Source organism: Saimiri boliviensis, chromosome 10 (genome assembly GCF_048565385.1).
Source record: "Saimiri boliviensis isolate mSaiBol1 chromosome 10, mSaiBol1.pri, whole genome shotgun sequence".
Classification (NCBI taxonomy): domain Eukaryota; kingdom Metazoa; phylum Chordata; class Mammalia; order Primates; family Cebidae; genus Saimiri; species Saimiri boliviensis.
In genome coordinates, this window is record NC_133458.1 from 79,069,559 (window position 1) to 79,092,578 (window position 23,020).

General features: G+C 41.3%; 1 protein-coding gene, 1 long non-coding RNA gene and 1 other non-coding gene across 6 annotated transcripts in view; 1 reads left to right on the top strand and 2 right to left on the bottom strand.

Annotated features, from left to right (window-relative positions):
• LOC141580103 (uncharacterized) overlaps nucleotides 1-6,830 on the bottom strand; it is a 90,167-nt gene extending 83,337 nt beyond the window's left edge. The window contains exon 1 of the long non-coding RNA XR_012512138.1: nucleotides 6,605-6,830. This is a non-coding gene — a long non-coding RNA (uncharacterized LOC141580103). The remainder of the gene's footprint in view (nucleotides 1-6,604) is intronic.
• Nucleotides 6,310-10,156, top strand: ARL4A (ARF like GTPase 4A). 4 transcript variants are annotated; one of them, XM_010349323.3, is made up of 2 exons: nucleotides 6,310-6,489; nucleotides 7,592-10,156. In XM_010349323.3, exon 2 carries the CDS (start codon nucleotides 7,681-7,683, stop codon nucleotides 8,281-8,283), a length of 603 nt encoding a protein of 200 aa, XP_010347625.1. In that variant the 5' UTR covers nucleotides 6,310-6,489; nucleotides 7,592-7,680; the 3' UTR covers nucleotides 8,284-10,156. The 4 variants fall into 4 exon arrangements, with proteins under 4 accessions (XP_010347625.1, XP_003938710.1, XP_003938708.1 ...); XM_003938661.4 differs by having other exon boundaries at nucleotides 7,595-10,156; XM_003938659.4 differs by lacking the exon at nucleotides 6,310-6,489 and adding an exon at nucleotides 6,844-7,174.
• An 11,712-nt stretch (nucleotides 10,157-21,868) lies between these two features.
• LOC120365490 (small nucleolar RNA SNORA64/SNORA10 family) lies at nucleotides 21,869-22,007 on the bottom strand. Its single transcript, XR_005580415.1, has one exon. It is a non-coding gene; the product is annotated as a small nucleolar RNA SNORA64/SNORA10 family (small nucleolar RNA).
• Nucleotides 22,008-23,020: the final 1,013 nt, after the last annotated feature.

Consider the following 23,020-nt stretch of genomic DNA (forward strand, 5'->3'; position numbering starts at 1 on the left):
GATGTTCTTCTCACTGTCAATCATCCCAGTGTAACCAAGTCCAAGTAGTTTAGCTTCAAAATGCATATTGAAACTTTTTCCTTTCTTGGGTTTAGCCTTGAAACATACTTTAAAACTCCATTTCCTACCCTTCCCACCAGAAATTCCCTTACCCACTAGTTTGCCTAAGCCTTTTTTTTTTTTTTTTTCCCCAGACAGGGTCTTGCTCTGTCATCCAGGCTGAAGTGCAGTGGCATGGTCTCAGCTCACTGCAGCCTTCACCTCCCAAGTTCAAATGATTCTCCTCCCTCAGCCTCCTGAGTAGCTAGGATTACAGGTGCCCGCCAACTTGCCTGGCTAATTGTGGTATTCTTAGTAGAGACAGGGTTTCATCATGTTGGCCAGGCTGGTCTTGAACTTCTGATCTCAAATGATCTGACCACTTAGCCTCCCAAAGTACTGGGATTACAGGCATGAGCCACTGGTCCCGGCCCCAGGGGATAATCTTGAGACAAAATAGACACAAAGACCCAGCTGTGAAATTCCGGAGATTATCTAAAGGTGGTTAATCTACAACCTGGCCATTGTTGAGAATCTGATGCCAGCTGAACTCCAGGTAGACCATGACTCAAGACAGCCACCAGAACAAGACATAGACCTTGTACCCAGCACCACTCCCACATACCTCCATTGCAAGTTCCCCTTTTAAAACTACTCTTCCTTGACTAAAGCTTGGGATGGTTCCTCTGAGGCCTGAGCCCAGCCATTTTTCCATTTTTTGGCATTTTAAAAAAAGCTACTTTCCTTTTACCACATCTCACTTCTCATGCTTTGACCTCTGAGCAGCGAGCAGCTGAACCTAAGTCAACTACACTAGCAAGAGGCAGATAAAGTTAGGAAATAGGAAAATAGAAAGTGAGCCTTGAACAGTGTGGCATGATGCCTTTTTACCACTGTGCCTCGTGGTAGCTGGGCCTGGACTCAGGTATGGAGAGGCACGTGAAGGCCTTGTAGAGGAAGGGGCAAACTGTTCTGTGACTTGGAACTGGGTGGAGCTAGGCCCTGAAGCTGTCCATAAAAGAAGTTCAGGAGAAGGGTTTAGACTTGTGGACTCTGGAAATTCTTACCTAGGGCCCATTCCAAGTGAATTTTGAATTGTACTTCCCTTCTGACATCCTCTTTTTAAAGTTTTATCAAAAATTGTATGCTGGCTCTATGCTGCCATGGATGAAAATGAATTAACCTAAATGTGGACTCCCTATAATACAGTGGATGAGAGACTTGGAGCCAGACACAGGAGACAAACTCCTCCACTGCTTTTTAGCTGAAAAATCAGTTGAGGTAAATTAATTAGTATAGGTGAGAAATCCACAATAACCAGATGCAAGTAGTAGAAATGGGAATGGAAAGACATGGATTAAAAGGAGATTGATAGCTAATCCTAAGTGGGACACAGGAGAATTTTTTTAATGTCCCTGAAATTTCTACCTAGGACAACTAAATAAATTGCTGTCACCTGAAACAGGAACTAAGAGGAAGGTCATGTGTTTAGCAGGTATAATAATAGTGATAGAAGGGAATGAATGTTTATATCGCTCTGAATACATAATAAATATGCATAGAAACAACTGAAGTGAGGTATCCTAAACATATATTATCTACACACACGCGCGCGCTGTGGTAAAGGTGAGGAAGGACGTGATTTCAGTATGCACATGCTTAACTTATGTATATCATAAAAAATCAGGCTATGGAAGAGAGGAAGAATGCTATATGCATCTGATTTTTATTTTTTATTTTCACACATCTGGGGATACAAGTGCAGTTGTGTTACATGGATATATTGTGTAGTGGTGGTGAAGTCTGGGCATTCAGTGTAGCCATCACCCAAATAGTGTACACTGTACCCAACAGGTAGTATTTCATCTCTCACCCTTCTCCCACCCTTTCATCTTTTGAAGTCACCAGTGGCTATGATTCCACTCTATATGTCCATGTGTATTCATTGCTTAGCTTCTACTTAGAAGTGAGAATACAGGCATTAGATTTGATCTGGGTCCTGACACTTAATTCAAAAAGAGAAACAAGGTAAATTACTGTTGTAAACTTACCCATTTCTTATTATTAGTATCTCTTAAAAGTGTCTAATCATTAATTATCTGAAGTACTTACTTCAAATAGAGATCACTGGCTCCTCTCCTGATGATTCTGATTTGGGGGGTCTGAAATACGAGGAACCAGGAATCTATACATTTACAAGCTTTAAGAGGTGATTCTCATCCTTAGCCAAGTTTGAAAAACCATAATTAAAGGCAAAGTTCCCAGAGCCTCTAGTGCCTCGGTAATTTTTTCATGGTACCTCAGGCCAAAATAAATATCCCAAATTTCTATTTATGAAGTTGATAGATCCAAACTTGATAGTTGTAGTTGTTAATAAAGTCCAACAGATGTCACTGTGTTTCCCTCAAAAAGTTAAACTATCCCACAGAACCCCTAGGAATTCCGAGGCCCCCAGGGCACCGAGGCACTGTTTATAAGCTACAGCCTAAAGGGAAATTTCTTCTGGCATAGTATATAAATAAAATCTCTGAATGAGCCTTCTATAAGATCATGCAACAAAGTGAACTTTGTGTCTCACAAATTCGATTGCTTTTAATAGCATTTGTTGCTGTTTTCATATGATTTTTATATATAGAACAGGCATACTACACGTTTTTCTACAGAGGCAGAAAGCAAATTTATTTTGTATGTGTGGGTTGTGGGGGGCACAGATGACTTGATTGCATATTCTTTTCTTATCCATTCTCTTGCAACCCTTTAAACACATAAAAACTATTCTTATCTCCTGAATTTGATCTACAGGCTGTAGTTTGCCAGCCACTACTGTAGTTTTACAACCTAGGGCAGGCGTCCCCAAACTGCGGCCCCCTGAGGCCATTTATCCAGCTCCCCTGCCGCACTTCAGGAAGGGGCACCTCTTTCATTGGTGGTCAGTGAGAGGAGCACAGTATGTGGTGGCCCTCCGACGGTCTGAGGGACAGTGAACTGGCCCCCTGTGTAAAAATTCTGGGGACACCTGAGTCCTAGGGTATAACATTACAGTGCAATTCAGTGAGGGTGATTCTGCAAGACTGGAAGCCCTCAATGTTTCTGTTTTCCTTTTTTCCCTTTTTGCTCCAGGGAAGACTGTGCAAGGAATACTTGAAGGGCCTACTGATTTCAGAACTACTGTAAACCGAGGGTTACCACAGAATTTTCTTGCTCAGAATTCTTGATTTAAGGAGAATCTGCAAGCTATTCCAGTTTAATAAAGAATCTCTGCTGAATTTCCAAGAAAAGGAAATAGGTTATTGCAATAAGCCCTTTAACACTTATTTGCTGATTATGTGAATGGCTAATGAGATTCCACAATCTTTAATAAGGCCATCCTTAGTTTATAGTAGATTCATGTTTACAGAATATGCTGTATTTCTAGCTCTTATTCCCAAAATCAGTGTGCTGTCTTGAAATTATGCATTGTACTTAAACCTTGTATTTCACGTCGGTTATTTATTTATTTATTTAATGAGACAGAGTTTTTCTCTTGTTGCCCAGGCTGGAGTGCAATGGCGTGACCCCAGCTCACTGCAACCTCTGCCTCCTTGGCTCAAACGATTCTCCTGCCTCAGCCTCCTGAGTAGCTAGGATTGCAGGCACCCACCACCACACCCAGATAATCTTTTCTATTTTTAGTAGAGATGGAGTTTCCCCATATTGGCAAGGCTGGTCTCGACTTTTTAGAGAATCCAGTATAACAATTCTGCATGTTCCTATGCTAGTAACAAAAGAGATAAATATCACTGGCAATAGCGGTCTTGAGAAAAACTAAGATATTTCTTGAGGACTCCTACCCATATTTAAAAAGAAAAAAGTACACTTTTTTAAAAAGTGTACCATATAGACTCTTCCAAGTTACAGTCTCTTGCAGCCTCCAGCAAAAAGATGTTTTTTGATGAAAGCTTTCCTACAACTTTAAGTCATTATTTCTTTTGCACATTGTCATAAGCATCCTGAAATTATTGCTGATAAAATTTTATAAATTTATATATCCATTTACTTAATTTTTCTCCCATAGAGATTCCAATATTTCACAAAGCAGGGACAGTGCGTTTGGCTCACCTCTATCTCCAAGCACACAGAATTGTGTCTAGTAGGTGTTCAATAAATATTTGTGAACTTAACTGATCAAAGACAAAATTACGTTTAATCTGAATCATCCAGTGAAAAGCATGCATTTGATGACTAGTAGACTTAGATTAACAGTTCCAGGACCACCACTAATTTTGCTTGGGTCATTAGAAACACCCCTTTAGGGCTTCTGCAGGAAATATCCTATCTGCTTGACCTCCCTTTCTGTTATATGCCTTTGCCACTCCACTCTGATGAAGGAGCAGGTGGAGGCCAAGGAACAACAGTGATTTACTTTCTTTTCTTTTCTTTTTTTTTTTTTTTTGAGATGGAGTTTTGCTCTTGTTACCCAGGCTGGAGTGCAATGGCGCGATCTCGACTCACTGCAACCTCCGCCTCCTGGGTTCAGGCAATTCTCCTGCCTCAGCCTCCTGAGTAGCTGGGATTACAGGCACGGAGATGGGGCTCTTTCGCCCAGGCTACAGTGCACTGGCGCTATCTAGGCTTACTGCAACCTCCGCTTTCCGGGTTCCAGCGATTCTTCTGCCTCAACCTGCCAAGTAGCTGGCATTACAAGCACGCGCCACCACGCCCGGCTCATTTTTGTATTTTTAGGATAAACAGGGTTTCACCAGGATTGGCCAGGCTGGTCTCGAACCCCTGACCTCTGGATCCGCCCGCCTTGGCTTCCCAAACTACTGGGATTACAAGTGAGCCACCGCGCCCAACCCAGATATTTTCTTGGCCATTTTCTTAACAACGGAGGCCAAAGGAAGCATGGTGGGTTATTTTTGGAAGGAAGTTGCACTGAGCAGAGATGCAGCTCAGCAAACAAATCACTGCAGCAATTTAGGAGCTTTTTGACAACGCGATTTTTTTTTTTTTTTCCCCGAAGACGAAGCCTCGCTCTGTTGCCAAGCTGGAGCGCAGTGACATGATCTCGGTTCACTGTAACCTCCGCATGCCAAGTTAAAGAGATTATCCTGCCTCAGCCTCTTGAGTACCTGGGAGTACAGGTCCGCGCCACCACGCCCAGCTAATGTTTGTATTTTTAGTAGAGATGGGGTTTCACCTTGTTGGTCAGGATGGTCTGGGTCTCCTGACCTCTTGATCCACCTGCCTCGGCCTCCCAAAGTGCTGGGATTACAGGCGTGAGCCACCAAGCCCGGCAGAAATTTTTGCCAAAGACCTAGAAATGTTTGCAAGACATGCGAAAAGAACCACCATTAACACTGAAGATATGAAGCTTTTGCCCGGGAGGAATAATGTACCGCTAAAACACATCATAGACAAAAGTGAAGAGCTTGTTCAGATTAATGAAGAACGAAAGTCACCGAAGAAAAAGAAGATGGAAACAAAAACGCAGAGGCAGAGGGAAGTGAAGAATTAAACTCTCTCCCACTGCTTGGAAGATGCAGCTTTCGGTAGGTAGAGATACCTCGTATGTGTATGGGCGCAAAGGGAATTTTGAAGGGATAGAGGTTTAAAAAAAAAGGCTAGATGGCTTTTTGTGCTGTTTTCCAAGGGTTAAACTGCAAACGCTAGTTTTAAGGGAACTGGACCCTCGAGCAAAATGCACCGATGTCTCACCCCAGCACACACAAATGCTGTGCAGTTGAATGGTATACTGGAGGCAGTATCTACTGGAATTAATAAAATTGTGTGAGCAACTTGAAAGACAAAAAAAAAAAAAAAAAAAAAAAAATTCATCTTTCAGAGTGTATTTCCTTATGTGTCAAACTGGACTGTTTCTACCTGTCGCCAGCTCCCGGGGATGCTGCTACAATCACGCGGAACAGCGGGCTCATTTGCTCTACAAACGGCGACGGCAGGCGCAGACCCGTCCCGCAGACCCAGGCCACCGACGCCAGCCACCGGGGGACCACCCGGAACAGGCGAACTCTGGGATGCCCAACCGCGCACGCGCCAGGCGTCCTGAGGGAAGGCGGGGCCGGGTGGAGCCCGCGCCAAGGTGGCGAGCCGCCGCAGACCCGGCCACCGGGAGCCACCGCTCTGGGGCGAGGCCGGAAGTCCCAGCCCACTTCGCGGGCAGCCCTCGCCAGGCTGACTGGAACGCGACCTTGTTTTGGCGTTGCTAGGAGACGCGGCTCCCGCGCGCCCCCCACTGGCCGGCGCTGGGGCGGCGCACTGGCGGGGGGCGGGACCTGTGGCGTGGAGCTGCCGGGCGAGCACCGTTAGGGCAGCCTGGCGCGCGGCGCCCGCCCGGCGCCCAGTCCTCCGCCACCGCCCACGCCTCCCTGGTGCCAGCCAACAGGTATCAGCGCACCTCCCCAGCGGCTGAGAGAGACGCTGAGTGAAGAGGAGGGAAGGACGGTTAGTCAGGTGAGCCGCGGCGGGGTGGGCGGCCAAGGGCGACCACGCCCTGCCGAGGGAGAAGAGCCGGCCGCGTGCGGAGGGGCGGGGTGAGGGGATCCCGCTCGGGGGAGGGTGGGCTTACCCGGCGGGCGCGCCGGGTCGGATCTCTTGCGCCTCAGGGACCCACACAACCGGCACCGTCGGGCCGGCGGACAAAGGGTTAACGCGTTGGCGATGACTGCGGGCCCCGGATGTGAGAGCTCGGCTTGGCGCCCTGGCCACGCTGCAGGTGCGCCGGGCCGGGTGGAGCCGGCAGGCTGGCGGCGACCTGACCGCTCGAGGCTCCCATTCCCCTGCAGAGGCCGCTCGGCTCCCTCCGAGAACGCCGCCTCTTCTAACTTAAGGGCAACAGGTGGTGCCGGTGAACCAAGAAAGCGCCCAGTTCCTCTGCGCTGGGAGCGGCAGTTACCCTCACCAATTAGGGAGCGGGGGCGGGAGTTGCATGGCTGCTCTGATGCAGGTGACCAATGGGATTTGGAATTATGGGTGGACCGGGAGGAGTGGGCGTGGTCGGAGTCTGAGTCCAGGGTTTCTAGTGCCGCTACTGCCAGAGCTGCTTGGAGAGCTGAGCTGGAAGGACGTGGGGTGCTTCGCCCTGCGTAGAAACGCCTGCCCATGCGTTCCCATTTGGACCCAGACTCCATATCGGGAGGTGAGAACGTTATTTTTAAAGGGGTGGGAGATGATAGTGATTTTGCAGTGCTGTTAAGCCTGTCGAATTAGATTCCCAAGATAGGACCTGTGAGTTTTCTGCCAAACAGGCACTTGGTGGTTACCGCGACTTAGACCAGATACTGGTGACTGGGTTCTTTCCAGAATGAGGTCTTTGAGGTTTGGGGACCCAGGAGAATAGCGTACATATTGCTGCAATTTAAGTAAACCAAATAATTTCAGTCACTGTTATTCCATCATTTGTCTTGGATTGTATGCATTTTCATACACGTTTCATCGCTTCTGGTTTGTTTAGCAAAGCAAGTTGTAAGTTATTCGTGTTATTTTAGCAAAATAGAATAAACCTGTTTACTGTATTGTTTCAGAAGAATAACTTATCCCTTCTTCCCTCTCCCAGTAGTCTTATAGCTGGATCCCCTACGAAGACAAGTTCTAAATCAAGAAGAGGAAAGCGTTTCAATTTGGGACATTTATTCACAGCTGGAAATGGGGAATGGGCTGTCAGACCAGACTTCTATCCTGTCCAGCCTGCCTTCATTTCAGTCCTTCCACATTGTTATTCTGGGTTTGGACTGTGCCGGAAAAACAACTGTCTTATACAGGCTGCAGTTCAATGAATTTGTAAATACTGTACCTACCAAAGGATTTAACACTGAGAAAATTAAGGTAACCTTGGGAAATTCTAAAACAGTCACTTTTCACTTCTGGGATGTAGGTGGTCAGGAGAAATTAAGGCCACTGTGGAAATCATATACCAGATGCACAGATGGCATTGTATTTGTTGTGGACTCTGTTGATGTCGAAAGGATGGAAGAAGCCAAAACTGAACTTCACAAAATAACTAGGATATCAGAAAATCAAGGAGTTCCTGTACTTATAGTTGCCAACAAACAAGACTTGAGGAACTCATTGTCTCTTTCAGAAATTGAGAAATTGTTAGCAATGGGTGAACTGAGCTCATCAACTCCTTGGCATTTGCAGCCTACCTGTGCAATCATAGGAGATGGCCTAAAGGAAGGACTTGAGAAACTACATGATATGATAATTAAAAGAAGAAAAATGTTGCGACAACAGAAAAAGAAAAGATGAATATTTATACCTATTATATCTGTGTGGAGTAGGTTTTCTCTGGTCTGATTTTGACAAATAGAAGAGTGTCTACAGCCTGGTTTGCCTGTCTGCCCTCCTGGATGCTATTAAAGCTTTGTTTTGTTGAACAATCAGATGCCCAACTCTGTTGCCTTGTGGAAGATGAGTAAATGCAGTGCTTCTTAAAGTGGTCTCTTCTCCCTACCCCACAATTCTTTTGGTACTACCATTTGGGGAAGCCAAGCAAGGATAGTAAATTGACCAGATCACAGTTGTGGAAATTTGACCTGAAGTTAGTGAAATAAAACTTTAAAGAGCGTCTACCTAGTGTTTTTTGCTTATATCTTTTGGGGGGAAGCCTTTGCAAGAAAATTGCATACAAGGCTTTGTAACGATAAAGTGCTAATTGATGGAAATGTTAAGGTAGATTACCATATATGCAGTTACATTGATCACATTGGTCCACCAGTCCTTTTTTGAAGTAAGAGACAAGGAGTAAGTATTTGCTTTTTTAAGTTTTGGCCAAATGATTTTTTGACACTTTCTGGAATCAAATAATTTAATGGTATAGTTTAATTCTAGACAATGTTTAAGTTGATCTGCCTTTAATAAAAATAAGATATTTGGGGTATATTCAAGTGCATGGATTAGTTTTCCTGATAAAGCATGTTTTGGTGTGTATTCTTACTTTTTAGAAATAGCTATGCATTGTTCTACACAGGTTTAAAACAACTTCTTCGGGGATTTAGGGCTATTGCAGAAATAGTTTGTTGTCAGAAGCACTTTTCACTTGAAGAACCTAAAATAATTTACTTGACTCATTCATAGTAAATATGGGCATGTAACCTAATATGCACTGGATACATATATGGATTTTTGAAGAAGGCAATTGATTTAGTCAAGAGGATGTAATTACAATATGTGGTCTCTAAAATATTCCAGTTATGAGATATTTTATTAATATTTGCTGGCTGAAAAATGTGGTTTTTATATATTTTTGTAGTGTGTTGGGAAGAGCAAAAGCTTTATAAATGTACCTGATGCGCTGTAGAATGAAAATGTGAAAGAGATCCTGTATGTGTTCTGAGCTTTAATTTTTTGTTTACAAATTGAACGGTGTTACATGGGCTGTCCAGTCCTGATTATAGAGAGGAAGAAATGTTAACAGTATGACAGATAAGAATTATCATGATAAAAAATGAATGGTAAAATAACAAACCTGTTATATGAAAATTCACTAGTGCTGTTTACATTGGAATGAAAAAACTCTGTAAGGAGGAAGGACCTTTTATCTAATTCTTACCTACAGGCAGAGACTTATATCCAGTGATCATATACTACTAAATCAGCTTATTTTTTGTCTGAAGCTAACAGCTGTTGGTTCTGAAACTCACCAAAAGAAATGCACTTTGCTAGCAGGATTGGTTTTGGCTTTGGTTGTTTTTGTTGTTGTTGTTGTTTTTTAGTGGCATAACTGAGTTTTTGGAACCTTGATTCTTGTGTCACACAAAATGAAGTAGCTTCATGTGGAGCCTTCGTATGTTAAATATTCCTGCAATAGTGATGGTCACTTAGAATGTTTATAGAAATGTGGATAATAACTACCAATAACTACTTGAAGCACTAGGAGAACAGTATTTGACTTTGAATTTTGATGTATTTCCACTTTTGCTGAAGCTTTTAATTAGATGTGTAAAAACAACTGGCCAGCTAGGCTGTTTAGTCCTATAGTAGTTTAGATCTGCTTAGATGTGAGAGGCATTGAAGGCTGCTTGATTTTTTTTTTCTTCTTTCACTGATACTGAAATCATGGTATCTGCTGCAAACATGAGTAGATCCATGATGGATTAATAAAGCTTGCTGAAAAAAAAAATCTGTGTATCAATTAGATTTTTCAGTCTCCTTGTACTTTGTGTCTACCTACTATATAAAATAGTAACTTTTTTAACTATTTCAAATGTTTGCGTGTTGACCCTTTGTGACCTAAGAACTTAAGCAAATTAATGTTATCTAAGTTTTTCATATTTAATGAACAAAAGAGAAAATAGCATGAACACTGTACAAAGTCTGATTTATAAAAGACAATTCAGCTATAAAACTCATCATAAGATTTTCCAGATTGCTAAGTTCAAGTTCCTTCCCACCTATTCCATTTATTGACACCATAGTGTAATGAGTCTTTAAATCCTGAAGAGTTTAGACTGTGCTCCTATATCTGGTTTTTATTATGGCACACCTTTTCCTAATGCATATTTTTAAAATATTTTCTTGTATTTTAAGTTACTGGGTTTAATACAAAATATTAATCAAGAACTGCTCAACTGAATCCAAATTATTATCAAAGAACAAAGTTCAATAAAAATAAAATATTTTTATACTTAAAGATATTTAATTTTAAAAATGTGCAGAAATCTTAAAATGGTTTATAAATAGTATTCTTAAAGCATCAGAAGTATACTAAGACTTATGGAAAAATTATTGGGAGACAAAAATATAAAGTTTTAAATATATGTATATATGGGAAGAATTACTAAATGAATGATGGTTTATGAACAGAGGGAAAGGCATAGACTTAGTTTGTACAAGCTTTTTTTTTTTTTTTTTTTTTTTTTGAGACAGAGTCTTGCTCTCTTGCTCAGGCTTTAGTGCAGTGGCACGACCTCGGCTCACTGCAACCTCTGTCTCCTGTGTTCACGTGATTCTCCTGTCTTAGCTTCCCAATCATCTGAGATTACAAGTGCACCACCACACCCTGCTAATTTTTGTATTTTTAGTAGAGATGGGGTTTTGCCATGTTGGCCAGGCTGATCTCGAACTCCTAACCTCAGGTGGTCCACCTGCTTCAGCCTCCCAAAGTGCTGGGATTACAGGTGTGAGCCACCACACCCAGCCTGTACAAGGCATTTGACACAAGGATTGTTCCATTAATTATTCATTGTGACCTTGAAGGAACTCTGGTATTTCGAGGTTCCATTTAGTATAATAATTTCCTCTGTAATGTAAACAATGATTTCATCAACAATAATAAAGATGCAAAAAAAAGTGTTATCAAACTTTAGATGATATTAAACACCGTTCAGCTGATGCAATTAAGAATCTTGGGTATAGCATCAAGTTGGAATTTTACCTTTGGAGCTGGAATTTTACCTTTAAGGTTTAAATTTGGCAGAACATTCTGGAAATGGATCCTGGTGATATGCAATACTGTAGTGTTTAAGCCTTAATATGAACCAATATAAGGTGCCAATGTAAAGTAATAATGTTAACATGAAAATCTATGAAGATCAGAAGTAATAATCTCAATAAACCACAGCCAGAGTATGTATCCAGTTCTGTGCATGAATATTAAAAATATAGTAATACCTGTATAGGAAGGTAGTTTAGGAGGATGTTAAACGTACTGGCTGAAAACATGAGCTTTGGAGTCAGATCAGTGTTCAAGTCCTGGTGCTTCCATTATTACACATGTGACATTTTAGCAAATTCCTTGAAACTTATGATGAGAATGCCCTCCTGGGTAAATGAAGACTGTCTCATAGAATTTTGAGAGGGTTGAAATAACATTTATTAACTGTTTCACATATTGCCAAGCGTTTGGTAAAAATTGACCTATTGTTAACCAGTAGGAATCAATATGTTTATTACTTCACCTGGGGCAATTTACTTGCAGCCTTAGTTTCTTCATTTGTAAACTGAGGATTATATCTACCATTGGGGTATAACTGATTAAAATGATTAAATCAAGCAATGATATTTAGTGGAGTAACTGACACTTTATTAAGCGTTCAATGAATAGTTATTAATAGCCAGAATATGTTATGATCAATCTATTTAAAGAAAATACTTGTTGATCAGGTGTGGTGGTTCACACCGACAATCCCAGCACTTTGGGAGGCTGAGGTGGGTGGATCACAGAGTCAGGAGTCTGAGACCAGCCTGGCCAATATGGTGAAACCCTGTCTCTTCTAAAAGTACAAAAATTAGGTGGGTGTGGTGGTGGGTGCCTATAGTCCCAGCAACTTGGGAGGTTGAGGCCGAGGTTGAACCCGCGAGGCAGAGGTTGCAGTGAGCCAAGATCGTGCCACTGCACTCCAGCCTGGACAACAGAGCAAGACTCCATCTCAAAAAAAAAAAAAAAAAGAAAATACTTGTTTTGGCGGGTGGGCATGGGGTGGAGGATATAACATGGTGAACTCATACATATCACAAAATGGCAACTTGGTGGAACTTGGTGAAACTCTAAATTTCCTTGAAATATGGATTATTTCCTTAGGTTTCTAAACTACCAATTTATTGTAACACAATATTACCTTTTTCTATAAGAGACAAAATTTAATTTAAAATCATGGTTATTTTTTAGTATAGACATAACATCAAAATACAATACCTCACTTTCAGACATTAAAAATTTGAAATTGTCTGTATACATTGTGGTTCCTCAAAATGCCTCAAGATTGTTATCAGTAATTCACAAATTTTATCTAATGATAGGAATCTGTATGCTGACATTTAATGGAAACTTGCAGTATTTATGGGCACATCTGGTTGGTGACAGTGATTGTGTTTGTGGGTGATTATGTATGCTGTGTTATTTTCGAGTTACTTTCAGTCTTTGGTCTTGTTTTTGTGTCTTCTGTTTATGTTGCCCTGAAGTGGAGATTACCTATATTAGTGGTTGATGAGAGATATTGAAGTTGATTCATTTCAGTAAAGGTCTACCTTTAGATAAAATCTTAACTTTCTATTATGACAGATTTCAACCTTACCCAAAAGTAGAATAACATAATGAATACCCAAGTATCTGTTATCTAGTTTCAGTAGTTATCAACTTAGGGCCAATCTGGTTTCCCATACTTCCATTCACTACCTTCGATGCCACTTTCCTTTTCTTTCCACTTGTGGATGATTTTGAAGTGAGTTCTGGGAATTACATTTTATTTATAAACATTTTGGTGTATGTGTCTAAAAGATACTTTAAAAAATTTCACTATCACATGTAAAAAAATGCATACTTCTTCAAAATAGCCAAATATCCATGCAGTGTTTAGATTTCCCTTATTATTTTAAATTTGTAAAAAGCTTTTGGAATCAGCTTTCAATGGACTATAGTCTACCCATTGTGACTGGCCAATATGTGTCTCTACAGATGTTTTCTCTCTCTCCTCTCTCTCTGATTGAATATTCCCTCCTATGTAGTTTCCTACATTCTGGGCTTTGTTGAATGCATCTCCATAGTGTTTACATGTTTCTTTGTACTTTGATTTTTCTGCAATATTCTTTTTTTCCCCCAGGCTACCTCAGAGGTGATGGTGCTTTGTACTCCCATCAGTAGGTATTATGTCTGGTTGTCGTTTGTGATGTTGGTTGATGGTCACTGTCTCAAGTCAATGACATCTAATAGAACTATCTGAAAGAATGGAAATATTTTATGTTCATACTGTCAAATATGGAAGTCATTAGCAACTTGAAATGTGACTAAAAGGACTGAGGAATTTAATTTTTAGTTTTATTTTAATTAATATTAACCTGCCACAAGTGACTGGCTACTGGAAAGGACAGTACCTGCAAGATCCTTTAATCAAAGCTGCAGAATGGTGACATTTTATATTCTATCAGTCTTTATATATTAACTGAGTCTTTCTATAATAAGAAATTTCTTAGCAATGATTTGGTTATTCTTAGATTCAGTTCTTAAAGGAAAGGAAGGCAAGATAAATGCACGTTTCTCTTGATTTACAAATTTTCAAAATGAGTTGATTTCTTAGCATCCTGAAAAGATAATCAACGAGGTTGTTGTTTGAATATTGCTACAAACTTGCACATTAAGATATTATCTGAGGTCAGGCACAGTGGCTCACACCTGTAATCCCCATACTTTGGGAGGCCGAGGTGGTTGGATTACCTGAGGTCAGGAGCTCCAGAGCAGCCTGGCCAACATGGTGAAACCCTGTCTCTACTAAGAATACAGAAAATTAGCTGTGCATGGTGGCACATGCCTGGAGTCCCAGCTTCTCGGGAGGCTGAAGCAGGAGAATTGCTTGAACCCAGGAGGCAGAGGTTGGAGTAAGCCAAGGTTGCACCATTGCACTCCAGCCTGGCTGAGAAGAGCAAAACAGTCTCTCAAAAAACAAACAGACCAAGATATATTTGATATAATTCCGTCTCTTCCAGCTTATTATTCCTATTTATGCATAAACTGTCTCATCTTTAGAGAGAACTGAGTCTTTTTCACATAACCCTAGTAATCTTGGATGGTTTCTTTGATTTCTCATTGAACACAAAGTCCCTATCTTAGCCTGTACATTTCCTTTCCCAGATCTGCTGTTTTTCTAGGACGCCAGGTTCCTTTTATTAGGAAATGATATTTAGAGTCCAAGCCTATACTACTGGATTTGTCATTGTTTCTGGGCTTTCAGTGAATTGTACTAGACTTCTATTTTTTTAAGATTAGATACATCGTTTCACGGTGATAGTTTCAATTCAAAGATTTACATTCAGAATGATAAGACATTTATTTAGCTTCAGTGATATTATTTCTTTTCATGCATGCCAAAAATATTAGTTATGAGCAACACACAGTTGTTTATTTGCTTTCTTCCACTTTAATCCCAATGTACTACCACTGTCAACAATAGGATGACTGGTAATGGTTTAAGAACATTGTAGTTCCCTTTGTCCTTTATGTATATCTCACTGGGGATAAATTCTTATATTTTAAGGTCACTTGGAATTTTTATTTTATGTGGGACTATGTTTTAGGTATATCCGTTTCACAAAATCTCTTATTTACTTAGCAGAAATGTTGACTCTGGTTTATTTAATATAAACAGTTCTTCAAGTATATTTAAAATACTCAATTTGGGATTTAAAAAATGTACACACAATGCTTTAGGAACCTCTTTTTTGTAAATTGAGGTACACAATCATGAGGAATGTTTTTCTAGGCAAATTTTTTTTTTTTTTTCCAGTTCAGGCAGTGGTTTTGTGAAAATTCAAGTAGTTTACATGGAAGGCATCTGATATATAACAGTCTCTGGTTGAAAAAGAACTCTAACCTTCCTGTTGTATCTTTGTAATGTCAACCAGAATCTGAATTTTTGTTTTATGGGTTTTTTTCTATGTCACTTTTTAGTGCAGAAACTGAATGAACAGCATGGGATTAGAAATTGTGGGCATCCAATGGACTGAAGTATTTCTTAAGTATTCAAATGAACAGTGTTTGTTTCCTTTAATCTACCATCTACCTGAAAATACCCTGAAATGGGTGAGTGACAAAATGGAGTTCCCAACAATGGCATTTTTCTAAACTGGATATACTTCAGAATGGCTTAAGGAACTCCTGAGATTCCTAGACTTCAGACATTTTGAATGGAATCTTTAGCAAATGGCTCCAGTAATTTACATGCCAACTCTTTGTAGGATGTTATTTAAACACACGTAGATCAGCCAGATTTAGAAACCATTGCTTTGGAATTTAGAAATTGTGGACTGGGGATGCCAGAGGAATAATACTTTTAATGGCAGGAATAAAGGGATCATAAATAGAACTGGCTTAGCGAAACTTAATGTGTCTTAGACACTTTTCCTTCTATACAGTGGGACATTTTTCATTGGCTTGGCATTTATGTTGTAATAACCAAACTGAGAGCATTGTCTGATCCAGGAATGTCTCAGATCAGATGTATTAGGGGAAATCTGAGTAAGCCCAGGGAAAGACTATAGGGAATAGACACTTTTCCTTTTACTGATTTTATATATACTGTATGCTTAATAGGTGGTGTCTTAGAAATTTACAGAGTCCTGCCCATTTCACAAGAGATCAGTTAAAGCTTTAAAGGTGAAGTGCTATTAAAAATGAGTGCCTACAGTGTTTTTTTTCTGTAACCCTCTTGAGAACTTTGAATGTCATAGGTTGCATTGATCAAAGCCAATTATTTTGAGGACTAGCAGATATGGTGAGGAAAAATAAAAGACCTATGACAGTAGCAAAATTGAAGAAAATGGGGAGATCTAAATGGCCTGCATCCAATAGACTAAACTCAAGACACATTTGATTAATCAAATAAAACATAATCAGTCTATTCTATAGAGAAAGATGGGCCTTCTTGCTTGATCAAGCAGCAGCTCCTCATGTTAGAAACTGGATGTTTATTTTAAAATTTACAGATAGAGTAGTGGCATGTATTAGTGGTGTAACTGAATCCAAGTTACTTAATTTCTCTTAGGTGCTGCCTTCTCACCTTTAAATGGCAACATTATCTCTGTTACAAGCTTATTTATGAAGGAAACTTTATGAGTCATCTGGCATGATTTTTAGCAAGTACACCAAACATTGACTTGAGAAGTAAATGCACAACTACCTCATGCTGCTAGGTGTTTGGAATATAGCAATGACCAAAACAGAGAAGGGTAGTGTGTCTTTCCTGCTCTACAAAATTAGCTCCACAAGGAGCAGGCATTTATCCATTGCCATATCCCTAGCTCTTACAGGCGGAGAGGGATGTACATACTAAACACTCACATATGTCTACAATTAACAAATAAATGAAGCTTAATTCTAGAGGGATAACAGAAAAATGTTAGAAAATTAAAAATGTGTAAAGTGCTATGAAGGAAACAGAGGGTAAAGATGAGAAAACAATAGGGCCATCTTTTATTTAATAAAGCGGTTGGAGAAGATTTTTCTGATTTATTTAAAGAGCTATGGGAAGAGTAGAAGAAAGAGCATCACAGGCAGAGGGAACTTTATGTGCAAGGACCCTGAGATGGAAAAATCACAGAACCCAGGTGGACTAAGTATGCTTAGAACTGATAAGCAAAGGAGAGAATGGCCGGATGTGAAGTTGCAAAATCAGAATACAACATTTATCTGACTGACAATTGTATCTTTAATTATATTTTGCTTTTATTTAGTCTTTATATATTTAATTACAAATTAATGATACTTTGTTTAAATCTGTCACATTTTTCCATTTGACCTTTTGTTTATTTTTAATGTCCTTTCTTTCTTTTACATTTATTAAATATTTTTATTCCCCTTCCCCGCCCGCCCCCACAGCACTGTTATACATTGTTTTTTTTTTGTTTTTGTTTTTTTTTTTTTTTTTTTTTTTTTTTGAGATGGAGTCTTGCTCTGTCACCAGGCTGGAATACAGTGGTGCAATTTCGGCTCACTGCAACTTCTGCCTCCCAGATTCAAGTGATTCAAGAGATTCTCCTGCCTCAATCTCTTGAGTAGTTGGGACTACAGGTGTGCATCACCATGCCCAGCTAAGTTTTGTATTTTTTAGTAGGGACCAGGTTTCACCATGTTGGCTAAGATGGTCTCAATTTCTTGACCTCGTGATCCGCCCACCTCGGCTTCCCAAAGTGCTGGGATTTCAGGCTGAGCCACCGTGCCTGACTTATACATTCTTTTACTATTCTTTATGTTATTCCATAGTTGCAGCATACATCCTTGACAGAATAAAGCTTAATGTAAATTAGTGCATTTACCATTTCTACTTTTTGGACAATATAAAAACATAAAAACACTTTTAAACTGTATTTACCATTCTCTCCACCCTCCTCCTCCTGTGATGTATGGGCTTTTGTTTTTGAAATTTTAGCTGAACATATTTAAGATCCCTGAGACATGACTATTATTACTTTTTGCATATGTATCCTTTCTGTGCTCTGTTTTTTCTTGATTCTCTGGAGTTTCATTAGAATTAAAATCTAGGAAAACTTTTGACTATTATTACTTTTTGCATGTTTATCATATATATCTTTTCTGTGCTCAATTTTTGTTTTCATTCTTTAGAGGTTCATTAGAATGCAATCTAGCAAAACTTTTAATTTTGGGATCTGGGATCAGTTGTCTTCTGTCTGAAGAACTTCCTTTCGTATTTTCTCAGTACAGATTCTAGAGACAGATTCCTTCCTTTTTGGTTTCTGAAAAGACTTATTTTGTTTTATTTTTAAGTGATAGTTTCACTGTGTACAGAATTTCAAGGTTGGTATTCATTTTCTTTTAGTACAGTTGATTCTTGAACAATGAGGGCATTAGGAGCACTGACCCCTACACAATTGAAAATCTGTGTGTACCGCTGCCGCGTGTCAAACACTGTGGGCACCATCACCACCACCTACAAGGCAGATGTGATCCGTTGGTGTTTCGGCCCCTGTGTGCGTGCTCGCGTGTCGTGCCTGCGTGTGCGTGCTCACGTGTCGTGCCTGCGTGTGCGTGCTCGCGTGTGCGTGCTCACGTTTTGTGCCTGCGTGTCAGGCCGGGTCTCCAGACCCAGCAGCCTGGTCCTGGCCATCCCCTCACTGAGCTGGAGCCACAGGGGCTGCGACCTGCGGGGGCAGTCTCCAGGTCTGTCATCAGCACCTCCTGGCAGGAGAGCTGGGGTTTACTGGGTGGTGTTGGGTGTGAGCACTGCCCACACGCCTGGCTAGGCTAGCGTCCTGCAGCTCTGGCTGAGTGGCGCCCTTTCTCGTCCTGGGGTCGCTCCCGTGATCCTCAGTGCGGGGCGTGGGCACTCCCCGGTCCCTCCTCCGGCTTTGGTGGGTGGCTCTACGGGAGGCAGCAGGCCAGCCTCTGAGAGCCAGGGTCGGGGCCAGGCTCAGGTCACCTCTGACCTCAGGGCTCCGTCCGAGTGCCCTTCCAGCCACCCTGTGGTGCTGTGACCGTGGTCATCCCCAGCTTACCCGGTCAGCAGGAAGGGTCGGGGCTGCCAGCTCCACTTGGGGCTCCATGAGCCTCGTAAGAAAAGGCACGGAGGCCCCTCGTGCCTTCAGCAAAGCGTGTTGCATCACCGGAGCGTGGTCTCGCTGCTGTGCAGGACACTCTCTGGCCCCCGCTGGTTCTGAGAGCTTGTCCCCGGAGGAAGGTCACCCAGCCTGGCTTCAAAGGTGACAGGTGGGCTCTAGGGAGAAGTGTCAGGGACCTCTCCCCAACTGGGGCTTCTGAGGATCCCATGGCCATCAAGATGTCCCCTTTCTGTCCTCTGTCCTCCCCAGGGGGGTCCCTATTCCTGTCTCCTGAGGCAAGCTCTGACTCCATGTGCACTGACAGCTTCAGGCATGGCTCTGATGAGGCTGCACATGGCTGATAGGTGCTGTGGGAGGCCTGGCCACCCTGACCGTGGGGCAGTGGGGTCTCCAGGTGGCCCACAGCTGGCAGCCAAATAGATGTTCCCCAGACAAGACAGGCTACAGGCTGACGTGTGGTCGGGTTTCAGTTTGGAGTGGGGGAGGTTAGAAGGGAAACCTCAGTTTGCTAGCGACCTTGGCCTCGGGCTGTGGGCCATTAGTGGGTTTCAGGGGACAAGCTGCCTCTCCCCAGGGAGAAGGCTGTACCCTAGAGCCTCTGAAGGAGCCACTGGGACCACAGACCCCGTGAGAAAAGAAAAAGAAAATCTCTGTGTACCTTTCGACTCCCTTAAAAATTTAACCACTAATAGCCTACCATTGGCCAGAAGCGTTACAGATACCAAACAGAAAACACATGATTTGTATGTGATATGCATTATATACTGTGTTCATACAATAAAGTAAGCTAGAGAAAAGAAAATAGTATTGAGAAAATCTTAAGGAAGAGAAAATAGATGACATAAGTACTGTACGGTATTGATCCATATTGTAAGCTTATGTCATCTGTTTACAAGATGAATAGTCTGGCCTGAAATAGTGGGCAACCACAGCTTCAGACCTCAATCTATCCAGATACTCAACTTTCTCTTTTAATGTCATAACCTTTCTCTGCTTCCTGAGTGCACTTCCAGCACCACTTTTGGCACTTCATATGGTTTTATTAAAGATTTATGTATGATATTGCACTAAACATGGTGAAAAACAGGAACCATGAAAAACAGGAACCATTTTTTTTTTTTTTTGAGACAGAATCGCCAGGATAGAGTGCAATGGCGTGATCTCAGCTCACTGCAACCTCTGTTTCCTGGGTTCAAGCAATTCTCCTGCCTCAGCCTCCAGAGTAGCTGGGACTACAGACACAGGCCACCACACCCAGCTAATTTTTGTATTTTTAGTAGAGATGAAGTTTCACCATATTGACCAGGCTGGTCTTGAACTCCTGACCTCAGGATCTGCCCACCTCAGCCTCCCAAAGTGTTAGGATTACAGGTGTGAGCCACTGAACCCAGCCCAAAGGATCACTTTTTATTGCAATACACAATTTACTGGAGAGACAGCTGCTCAAATGGTAATGATTAGTGTAACATGACTTTTTTTTTTTTTTTTTTTTTTTTTTTTTTGAGACAGAGTCTTACTGTCACCTAGGCTAGAGTGCAGTGGCACAATCTCAGCTCACTGCAGCCTTTGCTACCCAATTTCAAGTGATTCTCATGCCTCAGCCTTCCAAGTAGCTGGAATTAGAGGAGTGCGCCATCACACCCCAGGTAATTTTTGCATTTTTTGGTAGAGATGGGGTTTCGCCATGTTGGCCTCCACCCACCTCAGCCTCCCAGAGTGCTGGGATTACAGGTGTGAGCATGACACAACATTTTAAGCTTGAGCTTACTCGCAACACTTGAGCTTACTGCAATAGCCACAGGAGGTGGCTATGAAATTGTTACAGTAGTAAGATGTGTACTATCGTGAATTTTATGCAGTTATGATTGAATATTGCATCTTTATTTTTGTTTACATTTCTGTCAACAGCAAATGGTGTCATGTATGGTCTGTAAATGTGTGAGAGAAAGTTTTCATGAATTTCAACTTACCAAAGTTAAAATTTCTTCTGAGTTTTTCAAATTGCTCCACATCTCAAAAAAAAAAATTCTGATATATTTATTTTTAAAAATCTGCATGTAAATGGACCCAGGCATTTCAAATCTGTGTTTTTCTACGGTCAAATGTACCTTAAAGTATGTCAGAAGCATGGGAAAAAAATTCAAAGTATTTTTGAGAAAGTGAGCTATCCTTTCACTCAACAATAATAATCACAGACAAGATTTCTGTGACCAAGAATTTCTCACCACCAGCAAGCAATCAGTTTTATAGCAGAAACCAGCTAGGTGTCCTCCAATTCAGGTCAATTCTGACACTATTTTCCTACACATAAAACCACAGATTGAAGCCATGCATGGTGGCTGACACCTATAATCCCAGCACTTTGGGAGGCTGAGACAGGTGGATCACTTGAGGTCAGGAGTTCAAGACCATCCTGGGTAACATGATGAAACCTCGTCTTTACTAAAAATACGAAAATTACCCAGGCATAGTGGCAGGCGCCTGTAATCCCAGCTACTTATGAGGCTGAGGGAGGAGAATTGCTTGAACACTGGAGGCAAAAGTTGCAATGAGCCAAGATTGCACCATTGCACTCCAGCCTGGGCGACAAGAGCAAAACTGTCTCAAAAAGAAAAAAAAAAAAGGTTTAGGGCTTAGTACCCAAGACCATCTCTGACCTCCATCAATCTCAAGTCCAGACCTATGGAACTTCTGACCTACCAGCTTCAATGTGGAGTTTCCATACCCCATCTTTGGGTTTGATTAATTCGCTAGAGTGGCTTGCAGAATTCAGGGAAACTTAATATATGTTTATCAGTTTATTTATTTCCTTCCTTTTTTTTTCTCTTGATCCTGTTGCATCCTTCAAGGAAAGAGGCCACCATAAGGCCAAGTTGAGGTTCCAAGGAGATCTTTTCTCTCTCTTCCCACTTCCCACTTGTGCTTTCACTCAAGTGAAGCCAGGTGTAACTATACAGAGCCAAGAGAGTCATTTACTGGTTTATTATAAAGGTTATCACAAAGGATGCAGGTGAAGAAATGCACAGGGAATAGTATGGGGGAGGAGGTTCAGAGCCTCAATGTGTTCAGCTATCCAGAAGCTCTCTGAACCCAGTCCTCTTGTGCCTTTTATGGAGGCTTCATTGGATAGGTATAATCGACAACTGTGTAGAAGTGTGATTAGACACAAAGCGTATGACCTACTAATAGGTTGAGTGGGGAAACTCAGCAAGGCCTATCTGGTTCAGATTCTTTTTGTCCTCTGTGCTGCATTCTTTCCTCCAGGGAATGTGGCAGGACCCCTTCTGAAATGGAGGTCTTATGACCTACAATCACATAAGATAGATCAGAGAATGCCTTTATGGCCAGCTCCAAGACAGAAAGGCAGGGAAGATTTCTGACTTTGGGAAAGGAGGAGCAGATGAAAGGAGGCAGGAGGTAAAAAAGAGGGATTATGTTTTCTGAGGACTATATCTGTGGTTTTAAGTGCCCCAACATTAAATACTGTAACAAGGGATATGGGAGTTATAAGCCAGGAACTATGAACAAAAGCATATATATATAGATATTATATCTATATATATATCTCATAATATCACACATATCCTTCTATTTTATTCTCATTTCCATTGTTTTTGTTGGGAGGTCAACTGTTAGTCTAACTTTTGCCCTTGTGAAGGTAGTATGTCTTTTATTCTCTGGTTGCTTATAAGATTTTTTTCTTTGTTTTAAGCTTTTGCAGTGGGACTATGTGTCTAGGGGTGGTTTCCTTTATACTATTTTGTCAGAGATTTGTAGAGCTTCTTGAATATATGGCTGAAGCACCTGTAGGTAACACCAACATCTAGGTATCTATGGATCTGTCTCTTATTTTATTTTGTTTTGTTTTGTTTTTTTTGTTTTTAGACAGAGTCTGGCTCTGTTGCCCAGGCTGGAGTGAAGTGGCACAATCTTGGCTCACTGCAACCTCCACCTCCAGGGTCCAAGCAATTCTCCTGCCTCA